The following is a 17,639-nucleotide window of genomic DNA, read 5'->3' on the forward strand; positions in this document are numbered from 1 at the left end:
AAATAAACGACGTCGGTTTTAAGATTGTTAAAGAAAACGACATCGTTTACAATCGAAACGCAAAATACGCCGTCGTTTAACATAAAGAAGAGAAGTGACATATTTACGCAGTTGTTGAATCAGTGGCCCGAAATCTCGAATCGACTCATCTCTCAGCTCACCGGCGCTGCATTATCAATTGCAGGAGGTACGGCGAGGTTCTGGTCTCTGACTGATGTTTCTCAATTGGGTTTTAGAAATCTAGGGTTTTGCTCTTGCTTCTCTTGTATATTGTATGCTTTGTGGTTTGACTTTTAGATCTATATCTGTGATCTCTTCTTGCTTCGACAACGATTTTTTCGTTCTAGGAGTCACGGATTGGAATTTTGATGTTCTTGGTTGATTCACACTGGGTTTCGTTCGATCTATCGTTATAGAATTTAGGATTTGGGGTTTTAGGCTTTTTTAGTCTTTTAGCTTGATTTGTGTGAATTCACTGAAAAGTCTCTTGTTTGCTGTAGTAGAGAAATTTAGAGATTTTCAATGTCAATTTTGGATTTTTATGAATCAAAGATGCCTGCTTGAGAATCGCTGCTGTATTTTGGAGCTGTTTCTTCTCTTGTTTCTGACACTGAATTGGTAATGCTGATGTTACATTCTCTTTTGTATTTGAAGGATTTGGTTGTGAAGATGGCATCGAAGTTGATACAAGTTCAATCAAAGGCATGTGAGGCTTCAAAGTTTGTGGCTAAGCATGGAACTTCCTACTACAGACAGTTGTTGGAGAAGAACAAGCAATATATCCAGGAACCTGCCACTGTTGAGAAGTGCCAAGAGTTGTCTAAGCAATTGCTCTACACCCGTCTTGCTAGGTTGATATCTCTCTTCCCCCTCTATCTCTGAACATTTCCCTGTTCATAGACTCGTGTTTACCTTATCTAGATTCTGGTTAGAAAGAGACTTTGTCAACAAACCATCTTTTTTATTTTCTTCTTTGAGGTATAAAATAGCCAGGGAATGCTGAGCTCATACGAAACTTGGATTTGCATTGTAGTAAAATAGTGATCCTTGTTGTTATATATTGCTGTTCATGGAACTGAGAATAGCCTCATGATCAAAATTGAAATTAAACGTTTACTATGTTCTTTATGCTATCTTTGTGTTGAGCTATTTGTCTTGTTTAATCCGTTGTCATAAGTTGCAGAATTCTGTATTAAAGCTGGCAATCTTGATTTTTGCCCATAGTGTATTGCTTGCCTCGAGTATCTAACACTCTTCCACTCTTTATTACAGCATTCCCGGACGCTATGAAACCTTCTGGAAGGAAGTAGACTACGCAAAGAACTTATGGAAGAACAGATCCGCTCTGAAGGTAGAAGATGCAGGAATTGCTGCATTGTTTGGTCTCGAATGCTTTGCGTGGTATTGCGCAGGTGAAATCGCCGGGAGAGGATTCACCTTCACAGGCTATTACCCTTGAAGGAGAGAAACAATAACTTGAAGATTGTGTAATCCCCTCCGTTTTAGTTTTCATGATTCTCTCTTGAATCGATTTTTTCCCAGTTTATTCCTGAAACAGAGGCTTTGGAGCTGAGAAAATCCATTTTGCTATAACTCTTTGACAAAGATTGCTATCAATAAGAACAAAATTTCCCAGGAAATTGCTTTCACTATAATGTTTTTGGCCTTGTTTAATATCAATATCAGTAATGATACAAAATTCGAACCATATGATTTGCAGTCTATGTGATAAATATCCTCTGATACTCTGTTCTTAACGACCAAATTTTTATTATTTTGATAAAGAACGTCCATATAATCTGTAGATTTGATTGGTGATCATGAAACTTCTTCTTTTTTTATATTGTATATAAGAAAGATGAGGGACGAGAAAGCAGGAGGACCAAGAATGGGACCTTCCATTCCAAAAAGACTCAATTATACTTTTTGGTCAGAATTTGAAAGAACAAAACAAGAAACTTCCACTAGAGAAGGTGAGATACAAAGATGATTTGCGGTGGTGCTTTGACACATGTTGCTTTAGGTTTAACCGCCTTCCTCCTCTTCGCCGTTGTTCACAGCCAGGTTAATATATATACTTATTGTTCTCTGTTCATGTTTGTGCGTTGTGGTGTATTCCAAACGATGACTTTTGTTAGCTGTTTCTGATGGGTTGAGACAAAATGTCAGGAGAAGTGCAGCAGAACCTGCATTGCACAGAAATGCAATGGTGAGATTGTCATTTTTCTTATGCATTCCTTTGAACTTGGAGAAAGTTTCTTAAGCAAAACCTATCTCTGTTTCAGTTCTCAGCGTTCGATATGGGAAGTATTGTGGGATAGGTTACTTTGGATGTCCGGGAGAGCCACCTTGTGATGATCTTGATACTTGTTGTATGAACCATGACAATTGTGTTGGTGTAAAAGGTAAACCAATCAAGATCTGATTGCACTTTGCATCTTGGATCTGAGAATGATGCATTTGGTGCTTTTTTTACAGGTATGACTTATGTTAACTGCCACAAGCAGTTCCAGCGTTGCGTAAACGAGCTAAAAAAATCAATCCAACAATCTAACAACCAAAAGGTTGGATTTTCCAAGCAATGCCCTTATTCAACAGTGATACCAACCGTGTACAGAGGAATGAATTACGGCATTTTCTTCAGTGGGATAGGTAACTAATTAAGCTCTGGTTTATTAATAACACTAATCACTTATAGACTTTGGAAACCATAAGCTAGTGATGAAACCATATGACTTATGTTACATTGTTTTGTGACATTTCTGAATATAGCACTTACTATACTGTCTTATAATGTTAAAACTGCAAATAGCTCAATTTCAGCTAGTGTTAAAATCCGATAAGATGCGAATAATCTTGTGCAGGTAATATCATTAAACCTAAGAAGCCAGCAAGCGCCGCGCCCGTAGTGGAGGTGGATCTAGCTCGGAGTAAAGCAGACACAAAAGATGGCCTTGGAAAAAATCAAGGACCTCAAACAAAAGATGGCTCCAAAGTCTCTGTTTTGATGAACCCTTCTCCTTCTTGATCATTAGGTGACTCATAACTCTCAAGTTTTGTAGATTCTTTAACTTTGTTTTTTTCATGAAAAATGATCAAGATCTTGAATTCTGTCAGGTTCATGGCTTCCAGGTCAAAGCCAAGTAGCAGTGACTAGTGAGTGGATTAGTCGCCCATGTATTATATACATTACTTTAGTTTCTATTGTACTCTAGATGTAAGGAAATCAAATGTAGATAAAGAAAAGTGTATATGGAATTTTTATAAGAAAACAACATAAATTTGTTGTTTCATTATGTTTGATGAGTATCATTTCGTACCATATTTATTTTCGATCTATTTGTAACTTCTGTTAGATTGCATTAAAAAGAACCATTAGCCGTTGCGAATACTCTGATTGATTAAACGTGTTCTGTTCCAAGAGTAAACAAAAATGCTACTCTGTTTTGAACGTCCATAATAATAGTTTTCCTGGAAAAGGAACGTCCATAATATATGATGATTTGATTAGCAATCATGAAACTTCTTCATTTTTTTAAGTCTTGTGTACGTAAAAGAAAGAGAGGAGGGACGAGAAAGTAGGAGGACCAACCACTAATGGGATCTTCCATTCCAAAGAGAGCCAAAAATAGTTTGGATAGAATTTGAAAGAACACAAACCAAAACCCAAAAACTTCAACCAGAGAGCCAGAGATAGAAAGATGATCCCCGGCGTTGCTTTGACACGTGTTGCTTTCGGGTTAACCGCCTTCCTCCTCCTCGCCGCCGTGAGCAGCCAGGAGAAGTGCAGCAACACCTGCATTGCACAAAACTGCAACAGTAAGATTGTTTTTTCTTATGCATTCCTTTGAATTTGGAGAACAACTTGTGCATTATCTTGTTTTGATCCATCTTTGTTTTCAGGTCTTGGCATTCACTATGGGAAGTACTGTGGGATAGGTTACTTTGGATGTCGAGGAGAACCACCTTGTGATGATCTTGATGCTTGTTGTATGACTCATGACAATTGTGTTGATTTAAAAGGTAAAACCAATCAAGAACATCTATGAATAACCATTCTTGAGTGTAAAAAAACTTTGTTAATTTTTGGTTTTGATTAGGTATGACTTACGTTAACTGCCACAAGCAGTTCAAACGTTGCGTAAACAAGCTAAGAAAATCGATTAAACGATCTAACGGTCAAAAGATTGGATTCTCCACTCAATGCCCTTATTCGATAGTGATACCAACCGTGTTCAATGGAATGGATTACGGCATTTTCTTCAGTGGGATAGGTAAGTATTGAGCTGTTTTATATCCTCATACTCCCATTCAGACCCTATGAGGATATAAGCTAGTCCTAGTGATGAAACCATACGACTCTCTTTTCTGTTGCCTTGTGACATTTCTGATCAGAGTACTTAATGTGTTCTTATGATAAGATGTGAATTAATAATCTCTGCGTAGGTAATATATTCAAACCTCCGGTGCTGGGAAGTGTGCCCGTCGTGGAGGTGGATCTCTCTCGGAGTAAAGTGGACACAAAGGATGGCCTTGGAACAAAGCTAGGCCTTGGAACAAAAGAAGGCTCCAAAGTCTCTGCTTCTTTAAATATATGAGCCCTTATTTCTCTCTCTCTCTCATCTTTGCAAATTCTCTAACATATGTTTTTAACTCTATCACGGATCAAAATCAATGGGTAATCAATGAATTAGCCTACTTTTTATATATTTTATATTAGTTCCCTTATTTTGGATGTTAGTCACATCACCAAAAACTTCACCAAGTCAAAAATAGATCATGAATGATAGATTTCTCTCTTCTTCTGTTTTTTTTTTGCTTTTCAAGACGCTGACTTTGTCCTCCTGTTTATTATTTTAGAACATTAATCACCATTTTATCTATAAATTATAGATGTATTTTTATTATTTTGGATGTAACTCCATCTCTGTTGCCGTCTTAAAAAGTCCAGGTTGTCTTACTCTTCTTAGTGGGATGTATATGGTCACTAGGCCAATGATGAACGAAAAGTCTACCAAAATCTGGCTAAATAAGTAAATAAACACACAAAGAGTAGACTTTTTTACTTTTTGGTGTTTCCGTTATCTTAATCGCACGTTGTCTCTTTTTGTTTTACTCTTGACGATGAAAAGCTGAAGAACAAACAACTTGAGAAAACCAAAGAAAGAGAAGAAGATGAAGGCTAATCAATTTCTCTTTTTCAGCATTTTTTGTGCCCTTGCCATTGTAGTTCACGGCCAAGGCCAATCAGGTTTCTTCTTCTCCTCTCTCTTATTTGAAATTGAGGCGATCTTCAGACTGAGGAAAGCTTGAGTACAATATAAAGGATCTCTTATACCTGTCTTGGAATTTTAGTCAAAGCGTAATGTCTTGTGTTGCAAGGAATCATACATTTCTCTCTGTTTTAAAATTTGTAATTGACAGATTTTCTTAAAGGTGCTTGAAAGTTTTGATATATAATTTTTCAATGTTGAAGAAATGAAGTTAAGCAGATTTTTAAACATGTCATATACAATTTTGGCTTTAAAAGTTGTCAAACGTCATATAAAATTTTGCTTGTGTTGGAAGTAATCTTCCTTTTTCTCCTCTGATCCAGGTTACATCAGCATCGATTGTGGCATACCTCCTTACGAGACCCCTGAAGACACTATGGCTAAAATCAATTACGTCTCCGATGAAGCTTTCATAACTACTGGCGTAAACTTCAACGTCTCTGAAGATTACGGCGCTCTAAATAACCCGGTTTTACCGTCAACTCTTGCTGAAGTAAGAGCTTTCCCTCGAGGAAACAGAAACTGTTACACCATCAAAATTTCACAAGGAAAAGGGAATCTTTATCTCATCAGAGCTTGGTTTATGTATGGAAACTACGATGGTAAAAAAGCTTTGCCTGAGTTTGATCTCTATGTAAACGTGAATTTCTGGACCTCAGTGAAATTCAAGAATGCTTCTGATCAAGTCACCAAAGAGATTTTAAGCTTTGCAGAGTCAGATACAATATATGTTTGCCTTGTGAATAAAGGTAAAGGAACTCCTTTTATTTCAGGCTTGGAGCTCCGGCCAGTCAACAGTTCAATCTACGGTACAGGATTTGGAAGAAATGTCTCTTTGGTTCTCTATCAAAGATGGGACATTGGATATTTAAACGGAACAGGACGGTACCAAGACGATAGATTCGATCGTATTTGGTCTCAATACTCCTCAAATATCTCTTGGAACTCGATTATAACAACTGCCTATATCGATGTTTTTCAGAACGGTTATTGTCCACCTGATGAAGTTATTAAGACAGCTGCTTCTCCTACAAATGATGATGATCCGTTGGAGTTGTTCTGGACATCATACGATCCAAATGCTCGGTTCTACGCATATCTTTACTTTGCGGAACTCGAAACGATAGAACAGAATGAGACTAGAAAGATCAAGATTTTGTGGAACGGTTCCCCTGTTTCCGAAACTTCTTTCGAACCTTCTTCAAAATATTCAGTGACGTTTTCTAATCCAAGAGCTTTCACTGGTAAAGATCACTGGATTTCTATACAGAAGACCGCAGATTCAACGCTTCCACCAATTCTCAATGCTATCGAGATTTTTACCGCACAATCTCTAGATGAATTTTACACCATAACTGATGATGGTGTGTTTCCATCTCTACTTAGATTAATTCTGTAAGATATCTCTACTTAAACTCACAGTTTTACATTTTCTCGTGGTAATGCAGTTAAAGCCATAGAAAGCATAAAAGCAACATATAAAGTGAATAAGATTTGGAGTGGTGATCCTTGCTCCCCAAGATTATTCCCTTGGGAAGGTATTGGATGCAGCTACACCAATTATAATCATCAAATCAAGTCCCTGAATCTTAGCTCAAGCGGATTACAAGGACCAATAGTCTTGGCATTTAGAAATCTCTCTCTTCTTGAGTCATTGTAAGTATATATATACAACTGAAACTTTTCACCACTTTTATTCACATTATCTATTAGAGAGTTTTGCATTGTTTTTTCCCCAGGGATTTATCGAACAATGACCTACAACAAAATATTCCAGAGTTTTTGGCTGATCTAAAACATTTGAAACTCCTGTAAGTCAGCATATATAGTCTTGGTCTATATTAACAATGAATTTGCCTCTTGACACATTTACTTCTGTTGCAAGGAATTTGAAAGGAAATAATTTTACTGGGTTTATCCCAAAATCTCTTATGAATAAAATAAAAGCCGGTCTACTTGCACTCAGGTAACATTTTCTACCATTTTACAGAAAACATTTTCAACCTCAAGCATGATCTCTCTCTCTCTCTCTCTCTCAATCTTGTTATTTCTGTCTGTTTTCAGTGTGGATGACCAAAATCTTTGTAACTCACGTTCATGTCAAGACAAGAAGAAGAACAACATGGTCGTGCCTATAGCTATAGGGACGTCAGTGATCATTCTCATTGTCGTCCTAGTTGTTATATTGATCATACTAAGGCAAAGAAAAAAAAGTTAGACGGTTGGAACTTTTCATGTTAATTATTAATTTGAAGTCAGATTTTTGCTGAGAAAAACATGTTTTTCAGGAGCCTATTCAGGACCACTCTTGCCTTCAGGGAAGAGAAGGTTCACATATAATGAGGTCTCTAGCATTACAAACAACTTCAATAAAGTTATTGGTAAAGGAGGTTTTGGTATTGTGTACCTCGGTTCCCTTGAAGATGGGGCTAAAATTGCTGTAAAGATGATCAACGATCCTTCATTGGGAAAACCTAAAGGATCTTCAACTTCATCATCATCCCGGGCTTCTAGCCAATTCCAAGTCGAGGTAAACACCAAAAACATGAACCATATATTTTGGACAATATATGTTGCTTTGTGGTTGATAACTTGATGAAGTGTAAAATGTTTACAGGCAGAGCTTCTTTTGACAGTGCATCACCGGAACTTAGCTTCCTTTGTTGGATACTGCGATGATGATCGCAGTATGGCTCTCATCTACGAGTACATGGCCAACGGCAATTTGCAGGCTTATCTTTCAAGTAATCTTCATTTCTCTTGAGCTCTCTATTGCCAATTATCGCTGCCTTTGAGCTCACGGATGTTTTGTTTACGGATATGCAGGTGAGAATGCAGAGGATCTTAGCTGGGAAAAGAGACTCCATATAGCCATAGACTCTGCACAAGGTTGGTCCCGTTTTGGACATCCTTGATTTCTCAGGGCTTAAAGCAAGAAACCAAACCTGGTTTTATTCCCTCTTGGCAGGTTTGGAGTATTTGCACGATGGATGCAGACCAGCAATAGTACATAGAGACGTTAAAACAGCAAACATTCTATTAAACGATAACTTGGAAGCCAAGATTGCTGATTTCGGCCTTTCTAAGGTCTTCCCTGAGGACGATCTCAGCCACGTCGTGACTACCGTCATGGGAACTCCCGGCTACGTTGATCCTGAGTAAGTTCCTTTAAACAATCAATACAGATCACATCTTCTTGCTGGTAGCTTCACCAACCAGCGATTTAATGAGACTAGGGTTAGGGTTGGCCAATTCAGTTCGGACCCTTATTTTCAGTTTATCAAGAATAGTAACCCATTTGGGACTCATTGGATACATAATAAACTAAACAAATGCAACGTATGGTGACAGATACTACAGAACATTTGTGCTAAACGAGAAGAGCGACGTGTACAGTTTTGGGGTCGTCCTTCTTGAACTCATCACTGGCCAGCGAGCCATCATCAAAACAGAAGAAGGAGACAATATCAGCGTGATTCACTACGTTTGGCCGTTCTTTGAGGCTAGAGAACTAGACGGCGTCGTGGACCCGCTGCTTCGGGGAGACTTCTCGGAGGACTCAGCTTGGAAGTTTGTGGATGTGGCAATGTCTTGCGTCAGAGATAAAGGATCCAATAGACCAACAATGAACCAGATCGTGGCGGAGCTGAAACAGTGCTTAGCCGCTGAGCTGGCTCGTGAGCCACAGAGCCAGTGAAAGTGATTAGGGAGAATTAGTAGGATGAAGCAAAATTGATTAAAAGAGGTTTGAATTTATGCTCTATATACGTTACGTTATTTGTATTGTATGGTCAGATGCATACATGATTGATTGATTGACTATAATTTATAAAAGTGTTCTGCTCAAATTTTTGTTTATAAATTCGTGTTGTTGTCGTTTCCATTAAAATCATAGTACTTGTTAATTTTGTGATGAAATTGAATTATGTTTCTCCTAATTGCTTGAGCACTACGTGTTTCCAATATGTCAACTTTTTTTTCGAAATTTTAGGCAATATTCTAGGAAATTAACGTACTAATAAGCTTTGAATTAAGTGATGAATTATAGAGTTTTATCAGGTTATTTTTGTTGAAAATAAATCAATTAATTTCTTGTCAATTTTTTTAACGCTTCTTGTAAAATAATTTTTTTTTTTTTTTTTGTTTTCTAAAAGACAATTTACTTCAAAAGATGATATTTTTTCGAAATTTAATTTCATGGTATTTCAGATATCTTTTGTCGGTGTCTCTACACTAATTATAAGACAATTCAAAACATGTGACCAACTAACTCTAAGATCTTTTATATAGTACAAATTTCGAATACAATTCTTTTTTTTATCTAACACATTATACATAATTACATATCTAGTTATTTTGTAACGTTTTTGACTTTATTAGCTTCATTATTAATTTTTTAAGATACTGGATACTTTAATGAAAATCTGATAAACTATCAAATCTGAAAAGTAAGACAAAATTAATATAAATTTGAAAATTGTGGAAGATTTGTTAATTTTTTCCAAACATTAATATACATTCCAAATGAAAAACAATAAAACATTACATGATTTCTTTGTCGACATGATACATGTCCTTTTAGTTTTTAACTTGTTTTTCCGAGTTTTCTTACATTGATTGTTCTTTTGACGCGTAATCAAATCTTCAACACTATTAAACTCGTTTTCCCCACAAGTCAATTTTTTTTTCCCCTCTTTCTAATTCACCTTCTCCGTCTTAGGACTGGGCATAATACCCGAACCCGAAGAACCGAACTGAACCCGACCCGAAATACCCGAACCCGTTCTACTTCGGTTCCGGCTAATTACCCGATCGGGTTCTGTTTTTAAATAACTGTGGGTATCGGGTATTATCCGAACCGAATCCGATACCCGTGAGTACTTTTTATTACCCGAACATATATACACATATGAGGACATATATACACTAATAACTTGAATATGTGACTTGTTTAATGATTTAAGTTATGGAACAAACTCAAAACAAAGTTTACTTCTTGTTTTATATTATTGTCTTAAGGAACAACTTGTTATAATTTCAGATCTTTCGGATTTTATGGGTACTTTTATGTATGTTTGGGTATATTTGGACAAAGTTTGGGTAAGTAGTACTCAAACCCGAAATAGTTTTGGTTATTTATGGGGGAGACTAATCTCTGGAGCTCCTCACTCTTGACAAAGTAATCTAAACACTCTCCAAAATTCTCATCTACTCTTCTACTCTTAATGAAACTTCAAAACCCCTTTTTGCCCTTGTAAAAGATTTAATGGTTATTTTATTTAATCCATTAAATAGAACAATTTTGACCAATCACAAGTGAGTGAGATTCGACCAATCACGTTCTCTTATTTGTGAAAATCCAACATTGTCGTCTTCATCCTCGTCTAGCCATTTTTCGACACAAAAACTGAAGCTTTCCGTCATGTCAATTCTTCTTATATTATTGTGTTTACCTTTAAAATCCATCGAATCTTTAGTCGGTTTCGATGTACAAATCATTTCGTTGTTGTAATTGCAATTTAGGGATTTCAATTAAATTTGAAATCGGTGTTGGTAACTAATGGAGATTGTGTTAGTAATCATGTTTTCTGGGTCGATTAAGTCAGATTAATGGACTATAGTGGCTGATTCGTAGTGAATCGTGTGTTACTTAGTGTTTTTGCTCCGAATTTCAATTGACATATAGAGTATAACTAGAAAACTGAGTATAACTACATCCTTTGATCCAATTCGTTTTGTACAACTTAGTAAAACTGATAATCGTAATGGTACATCTATATCAAATTTAACAAATTTTCATATGTATAATAAATTGAAATTAGTTAGACATTTTCTAAAATTTTAATTTGCACTTAGTAAATTTCGACCAGTGAAAACTGACTGCACTGACCAGTCATAACGTTCAACGTCAAACTGACTGCACTTAGTACTCTATATTTTGTACAATTTTGTAAAACTTGGTTTCTTAATGGTACAACTACGACCAATGTAACAAATCTTCATATGTAATTTAATAAATTAGTTAGATAATTTATAAAATCTTCATATGCACTTTAGAAATTTAACCAATAATTTAACAAATCTTCTTAAATAACATTAGTTAAACAAAATTTACAGGATAGTTCATATTAAACTCATTTTGTACAAGAAAGACTTTTTACTTTTAAGATGACTTTCTTACTTTTATCCCCATTACATTGCAAAACACACAAAAATAATGTTTTGACATATATTTTTGCATGAAAACATAGGAAATGTACCTCAAATAACTAAATTCATGGGTTTAACTAAAAAAAATTAGTTTCAATTCAAGTATAACTAATTATTCAAAAAATCACAAAAAATACAACTATATATATGCGAGTACAACTTGAAAACTAGGAATAACTGTGTTCATTTTTGCGGTGCCACCTGGCATATGTACTTACAGTTTATGACGGCGCAGTTTGACTTCGTGCAGCTTGACTCACGTGCAGTTTGACCACGTTTTTTTAAGGTTTTAAAATTTTAAAAAATTTCAATTTTTTTATTCTTTACTAGAGAAAGATAATTAAAGAGAACGAGAGAGAACAAATCTGGGTAGTACAACTACGTACCAAGTTGTGCCTAGTTATACAAAAACTTCAAATAACCATACTAGCCAAATTGTACTAAGTTTAGCAAACTAAGTTACAAAAGTAATATAGTTATACCAAGTTCTATTAGTTGTCTAAAGTGTATAGATTATATTGTGGAATCCCAGCGAGAGATTGAATTTGTTGCTTCATAATCCACTTATGGTGTATTATTCTTCAATGATTTTGTTTGGATCTGTAGGATTCGTTATAGTTGGGTACAACCAAAAATATTTTGTTTAAAGCAAAATATAACTAATTACAAGGAAAAATCACAAAAATACAACTGTTTGATGCGAGTACAACTTGAAAAATAGGTACAACTATGCCCATTTTGGCGGCACCACATGTCCATTTTGACGGCGCCGCGTGTCCATCTTGGCGGCCCCAAATGCAAATTTCGACTACGCAATGTGAGTCACGTTTTTTTTTCTTCACTTCGATTTTGATTGAGAATTTAAATTGGAGATTTGCGATTGAGAATTTGAATTATTCAGATCCAGTTGTACCAAGTATTACATAGTTGTAGTTTTTGTTTTCAAGAATTTCTAAATTACAAAGAGTAGTTATACCAAGTTGTGCATAATTTAGAGACATACAATTGAATGCTGAGAGATTTATCGGGTTCTTTAGAATCAATTAGACGCGTCGATACGAAATTTACAAAATCGACATAAATTCTACAAAATTGACACGAGTTTTACAAAACAACTTCCAAAATTCAATGGAATTCTACACATAATCGAAAATGGAAAACTGATTTCAACATACAAAAATTCAGAATTGTACATACAAGTTGTACTAAGTTGTACCCAAATTGGGAGATAAAAATTGTGTTATTTCGGTTCTTTGTGCGTGCCATCTTGGATTTGGACCTCTTTCGGACCTAAAAACAAAACCCAGCAGTCGGACATAAGTAATCACGAACAACATCTCAGATTCTAGATTGTAAAAAAACAAAATTGTAGAGAAGAAATTGGGTTTCTTGGATTAATGGATTCTAATCCAAAATTCCTAGACTAATTTCACTTACAGAGGATGATGAAAATGTCGGAATGGAAGGAGGAAGAAGAATCCCAGATGTTTGTCGGGATCTTTGGTTTCGCGGTGGAGAAGATGAAAGAGGATAAATGAGTTTTGTTTTGTCTGTCGATCTCGAATCTAAGTGTTTTTATCCGTTTAAATTGGAATCGACCCAATAAGAAAGGGTTTGGGTATTTTTTAACCCAAGTAGCTTGGTTGGGTCGTAAATATGTGATATTTTGAAGGTTTAAGAAGTCTTTGTCTACTTTTTCGAATTTTAAAAAATCAAAACTAAATTATATTTTATAAGAGGAGCAATTGAGAAAAGTTTGGGAACTGGAGGAGCCATTGAGAATTTGTTCCATTTATGGGTTCTTTAACCAATACCCGAATTACCCGGACCCGAAGTGAACCCGAACCGAACCCGACCCAAAATTGTACATATAACCCAACGGATCTAAAATTTCTAAACCCGAAAAACCCGAACCCGAAAGACCCGACCCGAACCCGACCCGAATACCCAAATGCCCAGGCCTACTCCGTCTTCTCCAAAATCGATACTTTTCTTCGTGTCACGTGAAGGTCCATTTCCAGATCACAAAATTTCCATCTGATTTTCTTCAACAAAAACCCTAAAAGCCTTGATTTTTCGTTTCAATTTTGTACTCGGAGACTCCCAGACCTCAAAAGGCTTGATCTTTCGTTTCTCTTATCAAGTTTTCGCCCTCATGAAGAAGGTGCTTCATCGAAGTTTTAAGCCTGCGAAATGGTAAATTCAGTTTCTCATTTTCCTCTTGCTCTGTTCTTGCGAGTTTCTTCACATTACCGGAAGATTGATACAATTGGGTGATTGCAAAGTTTTGTTTTTTTTTTCAATTTCCTGATTATTATTGTTTTCAATAATGAAGCAAAATTGCTTTGCAAATGGCGGCTTCACGCCTGAAAATCCTGAAGAACAAAAAGGATACACATATTAAGCAATTGAGGAGAGAATTAGCTCAATTGCTTGAGTCTGGCCAAACCCAGACAGCTAAAATTCGGGTAAGTAAGCAATCAAATTCTCATTTGTTTCTATGAAATCTATGATTTTGAATCATGGATTGTGAAATGCTTAGGTGGAGCATGTGGTGAGAGAAGAGAAGACAGTGGCTGCTTATGAACTCGTTGGTATATATTGTGAACTTCTTGTTGCTCGTTTGGGTGTGATTGACTCTCAAAAGTAAGTTTCTTTGTACACACTTGTTTGTTTTTGCTTTATTGTGTTATGTGTTGATCATTGTTTGTGATCTTACTTTAGGACCTGTCCTAATGATCTTAAGGAAGCTGTCGCGAGTGTCTTATACGCTTCTCAAAGGTTAACAGATGTTGCGGAGCTCTCAGATATTGTTAAGCATTTCTCTGCAAAGTATGGTAAAGATTTTGTTTCAGCTGCTATTGGTTTGCAACCGGATTCTGGTGTGAGTCGTTTGGTAAGTTGTTGTTGTACGTGTTCTCTTACTTACTCCGCTGTTTGTAGAAGAGAGCTATGATTGCTTATGACACTCTCTCTCTCTCTTTATGCTTAGTTGGTGGAGAAATTGTCTGTTAAAGCTCCTGATGGTCCAACGAAGATCAAAATTTTGACAGAGATTGCTACGCAGCATAATGTAACTTGGGAAGCAGAATCTTTGGTTGAATCAGATCCCAAGGAAACCGTATTGGCGGTTAGTAATACATTTTTCAGTTCAATATTGCCCATGTTACTTTCTCTAGTATCTGTTTCCTCGTTAGCATTTTCAATTTCTTTAAGCAGAGTGGAGCAAGTTCCTGTCACTCTCAGTCAGCAACTGGAATAAAGCCGGAGTCGTCAAGAATCCGAAACAATCAACCTCCAGAATTTCAAGCTCCAGCTACTGTCAATGTGTCGCAAAATTCATATTCAAGTGATGGAAGATCTTCAAGCCGCATGACATCTACTGATTTCAACGTTGGGAAGACAGCTGATCACTATCATCAAGACCCAAAACCTTCTGGTTAGTTTTCATGAAAAGTGTTTTCTCATTTCTGTTTGATGTCCCTTCTATTTTTTCTGTCGTTTTTTGTTTGTGCTCAGCGTTAGATAAAAACAAATCGTCTTTTCTAATACAGGAGATAGAACTGACGGTAGAGAACACAGACATCACAATCCAGGTCATGGGGATTCATCTCCATTCGAAACAGAATTTGTTGATGCAACGAGTGCTGCACGTGCAGCTGCTGAATCTGCGGAAAGAGCGAGTTTTGCTGCACGTGCAGCTGCTGAGCTTTCAAGTAAAGAAAGAATGATGGCGATGCAGAATTCAAAAGAGTCGCGGAACTCATCCTCATATGATAATTTAAGAAACAATGCCCCACATAGTCGTACTAGTAGCTCAAATGTGCAAAGCGGAGGTTTTGCTAAAGAAGAATTGTTAAGAAGCAGTAACAAGCAAGAAGATCAATCTACTACTAGAGCAGAGTCTTCTAAGAAGACTGTTGATGAGCTATCAGAAAATGCTTCATGGAGGAGAGATCATTCTCGGGAGAACTCATTGGAGATGAGGCCGAATGATTCCTTTGCTAAAATAGGTAGAGAGAAGCAGCAGCCAAGTATGGATGAGATAAACCAAAGCAGTTCAGAAGATGTTCTAAATAAGAAACAATCAAGCCGAGCTTCATCGCATTCACCGTCAAGCAATTTTTCCGATGACAATGATGTCACTGCATTGGACCATATCGATTCACCAAGCATCTTGGAGGAAAACCGATTTCAGAGTACTGTTGGAGATAGAGAGAGCTACAATGACGGTCCTGATGTTGTTGTTGCTCCGGCTTTTGATGACTATAGCTCGTTTTTTGACAAACCTCAATTTGACACAGAAGATGCTTGTCACGATGAACCAGAACAAGGATTAGGATTTTCATTGCTTGGCAGTAGCAGCAAAACATCTGATCATATGCCTACAGAAATAAGTTCATGGAGCTTCGAAGGACACATTGCTCTGAGACAACCCAGCTCAGCCTCAACCTCACAGGTTCTTGAAAAGGAGAAGCCAAGTTCTCCAATATTTGATGATGGTCCTACAAGTCCTCCAGCCTCTCTGCATGAGCCTGAGCCTGAGCCGTCTGCAAAGTTTGATGATTATGACCGAGATTCTGAAAGTGAAGAAGACAATTTAAAAAACAAAGGAAATATTTCTGGACATGTAGAAGAAAAGCCGAAGCTGAAATCTCAGAAGCCCCAAATGTCTGAAGCTCCTGATGATTTAGGACGCTACTTTTTCCCATCAGATACAGAAGACCAAGGAGATGATTCCAAGATACAGGAAGAATCCGACACAGATAATGAAACGACTCTCCCATCTTATGGAATGAGTCCCCCAAAAGAGAAGACATGGTCCAAATCTGTTAAAGAGCATGTCCCAACAGAGGTTGATCCGTCGAGGTCTTCTTCTTTTCTGACAGACAGGACAGAACTTTACACTCAAAAAGCAAGCAACATGGACAAAAGACCAAGCTCTATACCTCCAGATTCATCTTCTAGTGATGATGAATCAGAGGTTAAACTTCGGGAGAGAGTTTCTGCTAGATATCAAGATAAAAGAGCTGAGTCAAGAACCCGGTCCACACATCTACATTCGCGTGTCAGCCACGAGGACTTGAAGGAAAAAATCCCGACTCGAGCTTCTACCAGAAGTCAAGAGAGGAGGACCCACAAGACCACCCCTGCCTCTGCTTCCGCTTCATATTTCCATGTAATATCCAGTGACGATGAAGATGAGAAAGAAGTCTATAGAGATGCTGCACGCACCCAAACCAAGCCTTCTATTTCCATCTCACGAAGAACAAAGGGCCAAGAGAGAAGATCATCTCTGGTTACTGCGAAAACTGAGACAGTCTCTCATGATCAAGAGTCTCCTCCAAAGCCAAGTCCTGAGGCCAAGCCACTAGCTAAGCAACAGGTATCAGCCTCTTCTTCAAGCTATCTTCCAAAAACTGACAAAGCTTCTCACGATCATGAATCTCCTCCAAAGCTAAGTACTGAGGCCAAGCCACTGGCTAAGCAACAAGGATCAGCTTCTTCTTTAAGCTTTCTTCCAAAAACCGACAAAGCTTCTCACGATCAAGAATCTACTCCAAAGCTAGGTCTAAAGGCCAAGCCAGCGGCTAAGCAACAAGGATCAGCTACTTCTTCAAGTTCTCTTCCAAAAACTGAAAAAGTCTCTCACTATAGAGAATCTCCTCCAAAGTCAAGTTCAGAGGCTAAGTCACTGGCTAAGCAAGAAGGGTTAGCTTCTTCTTCAAGCTCGCTTCCCAAAACTGTGACATCACCTGACCCAGAAACTCCAGCAAAGGAGAAAGCTAGCCATGTTCATCCCAAACTCCCAGATTACGACGACATATTTGCAAAGCTCGGGGCTCTTCGTCGCTGAGTTTCTGCTCATTCTTCCCGCTCTGTTGATATATACATATTCATTGTTTTATTAGCCCTCAATTCTTTTCTTTGATTGGTTTGCTTGTAGATTGAACTTGAATTTCGCATCCCGAGGATAACTTTTTGGCCGTGAGGTATCTCATCTGTTTTCTGTTACATGTTTGGCTTCCTTGTCATATACAATCAGATTATTGTCTTTTTAGTGTATTATAATGATTGAGTATATGATTGACAAAATCGAGAAAAAAAACCTTGATTGATGTATTATCTTATCTATTTTGGTGGACGAACAGGAAT

General features: G+C 37.1%; 5 protein-coding genes and 1 long non-coding RNA gene across 8 annotated transcripts; 5 read left to right on the top strand and 1 right to left on the bottom strand.

Moving 5' to 3' along the window:
* The first annotated feature begins 77 nt into the window (after positions 1 to 77).
* Positions 78 to 1,708, top strand: LOC9305502. Of its 3 annotated transcripts, none has more exons than XM_021017476.1 (3): positions 78 to 187; positions 655 to 851; positions 1,273 to 1,708. In XM_021017476.1, exons 2-3 carry the CDS (start codon positions 670 to 672, stop codon positions 1,457 to 1,459), a joined length of 369 nt encoding a protein of 122 aa, XP_020873135.1. In that variant the 5' UTR covers positions 78 to 187; positions 655 to 669; the 3' UTR covers positions 1,460 to 1,708. The 3 variants fall into 3 exon arrangements, with proteins under 3 accessions (XP_020873135.1, XP_020873136.1, XP_020873137.1); XM_021017477.1 differs by having other exon boundaries at positions 85 to 184; positions 651 to 851; XM_021017478.1 differs by having other exon boundaries at positions 120 to 197.
* Positions 1,709 to 1,792: 84 nt separating this feature from the next.
* Positions 1,793 to 3,333, top strand: LOC9303477 (phospholipase A2-delta). The gene is made up of 6 exons (XM_021017480.1): positions 1,793 to 2,064; positions 2,170 to 2,209; positions 2,286 to 2,405; positions 2,479 to 2,652; positions 2,865 to 3,035; positions 3,118 to 3,333. Exons 1-5 carry the CDS (start codon positions 1,987 to 1,989, stop codon positions 3,026 to 3,028), a joined length of 576 nt encoding a protein of 191 aa, XP_020873139.1. The 5' UTR covers positions 1,793 to 1,986; the 3' UTR covers positions 3,029 to 3,035; positions 3,118 to 3,333.
* Positions 3,334 to 3,388: 55 nt separating this feature from the next.
* LOC9303478 (phospholipase A2-gamma) lies at positions 3,389 to 4,698 on the top strand. Its single transcript, XM_021017474.1, has 4 exons — positions 3,389 to 3,819; positions 3,904 to 4,023; positions 4,101 to 4,274; positions 4,447 to 4,698. The coding sequence occupies exons 1-4, from the start codon at positions 3,702 to 3,704 to the stop codon at positions 4,596 to 4,598; spliced, it is 564 nt and encodes a 187-aa protein (XP_020873133.1). The 5' UTR covers positions 3,389 to 3,701; the 3' UTR covers positions 4,599 to 4,698.
* Positions 4,699 to 4,806: 108 nt separating this feature from the next.
* Positions 4,807 to 9,121, top strand: LOC9303479 (probable LRR receptor-like serine/threonine-protein kinase At4g29180). The gene is made up of 11 exons (XM_021017479.1): positions 4,807 to 5,251; positions 5,597 to 6,637; positions 6,722 to 6,929; positions 7,013 to 7,084; positions 7,159 to 7,239; positions 7,338 to 7,486; positions 7,562 to 7,803; positions 7,891 to 8,017; positions 8,100 to 8,162; positions 8,242 to 8,431; positions 8,625 to 9,121. Exons 1-11 carry the CDS (start codon positions 5,176 to 5,178, stop codon positions 8,968 to 8,970), a joined length of 2,595 nt encoding a protein of 864 aa, XP_020873138.1. The 5' UTR covers positions 4,807 to 5,175; the 3' UTR covers positions 8,971 to 9,121.
* Positions 9,122 to 12,503: 3,382 nt separating this feature from the next.
* On the bottom strand, positions 12,504 to 13,251 carry LOC110226324. The gene is made up of 2 exons (XR_002330391.1): positions 12,921 to 13,251; positions 12,504 to 12,773 (listed from the first exon to the last, which is right to left on the bottom strand). It is a non-coding gene; the product is annotated as an uncharacterized LOC110226324 (long non-coding RNA).
* A 198-nt stretch (positions 13,252 to 13,449) lies between these two features.
* LOC9303480 (serine-rich adhesin for platelets) lies at positions 13,450 to 17,565 on the top strand. Its single transcript, XM_021017470.1, has 7 exons — positions 13,450 to 13,679; positions 13,819 to 13,951; positions 14,026 to 14,129; positions 14,208 to 14,379; positions 14,476 to 14,613; positions 14,703 to 14,922; positions 15,038 to 17,565. Exons 1-7 carry the CDS (start codon positions 13,639 to 13,641, stop codon positions 17,338 to 17,340), a joined length of 3,111 nt encoding a protein of 1,036 aa, XP_020873129.1. The 5' UTR covers positions 13,450 to 13,638; the 3' UTR covers positions 17,341 to 17,565.
* Positions 17,566 to 17,639: the final 74 nt, after the last annotated feature.

The sequence above is a fragment of the Arabidopsis lyrata genome, assembly GCF_000004255.2.
Source record: "Arabidopsis lyrata subsp. lyrata unplaced genomic scaffold ARALYscaffold_7, whole genome shotgun sequence".
NCBI lineage: Eukaryota > Viridiplantae > Streptophyta > Magnoliopsida > Brassicales > Brassicaceae > Arabidopsis > Arabidopsis lyrata.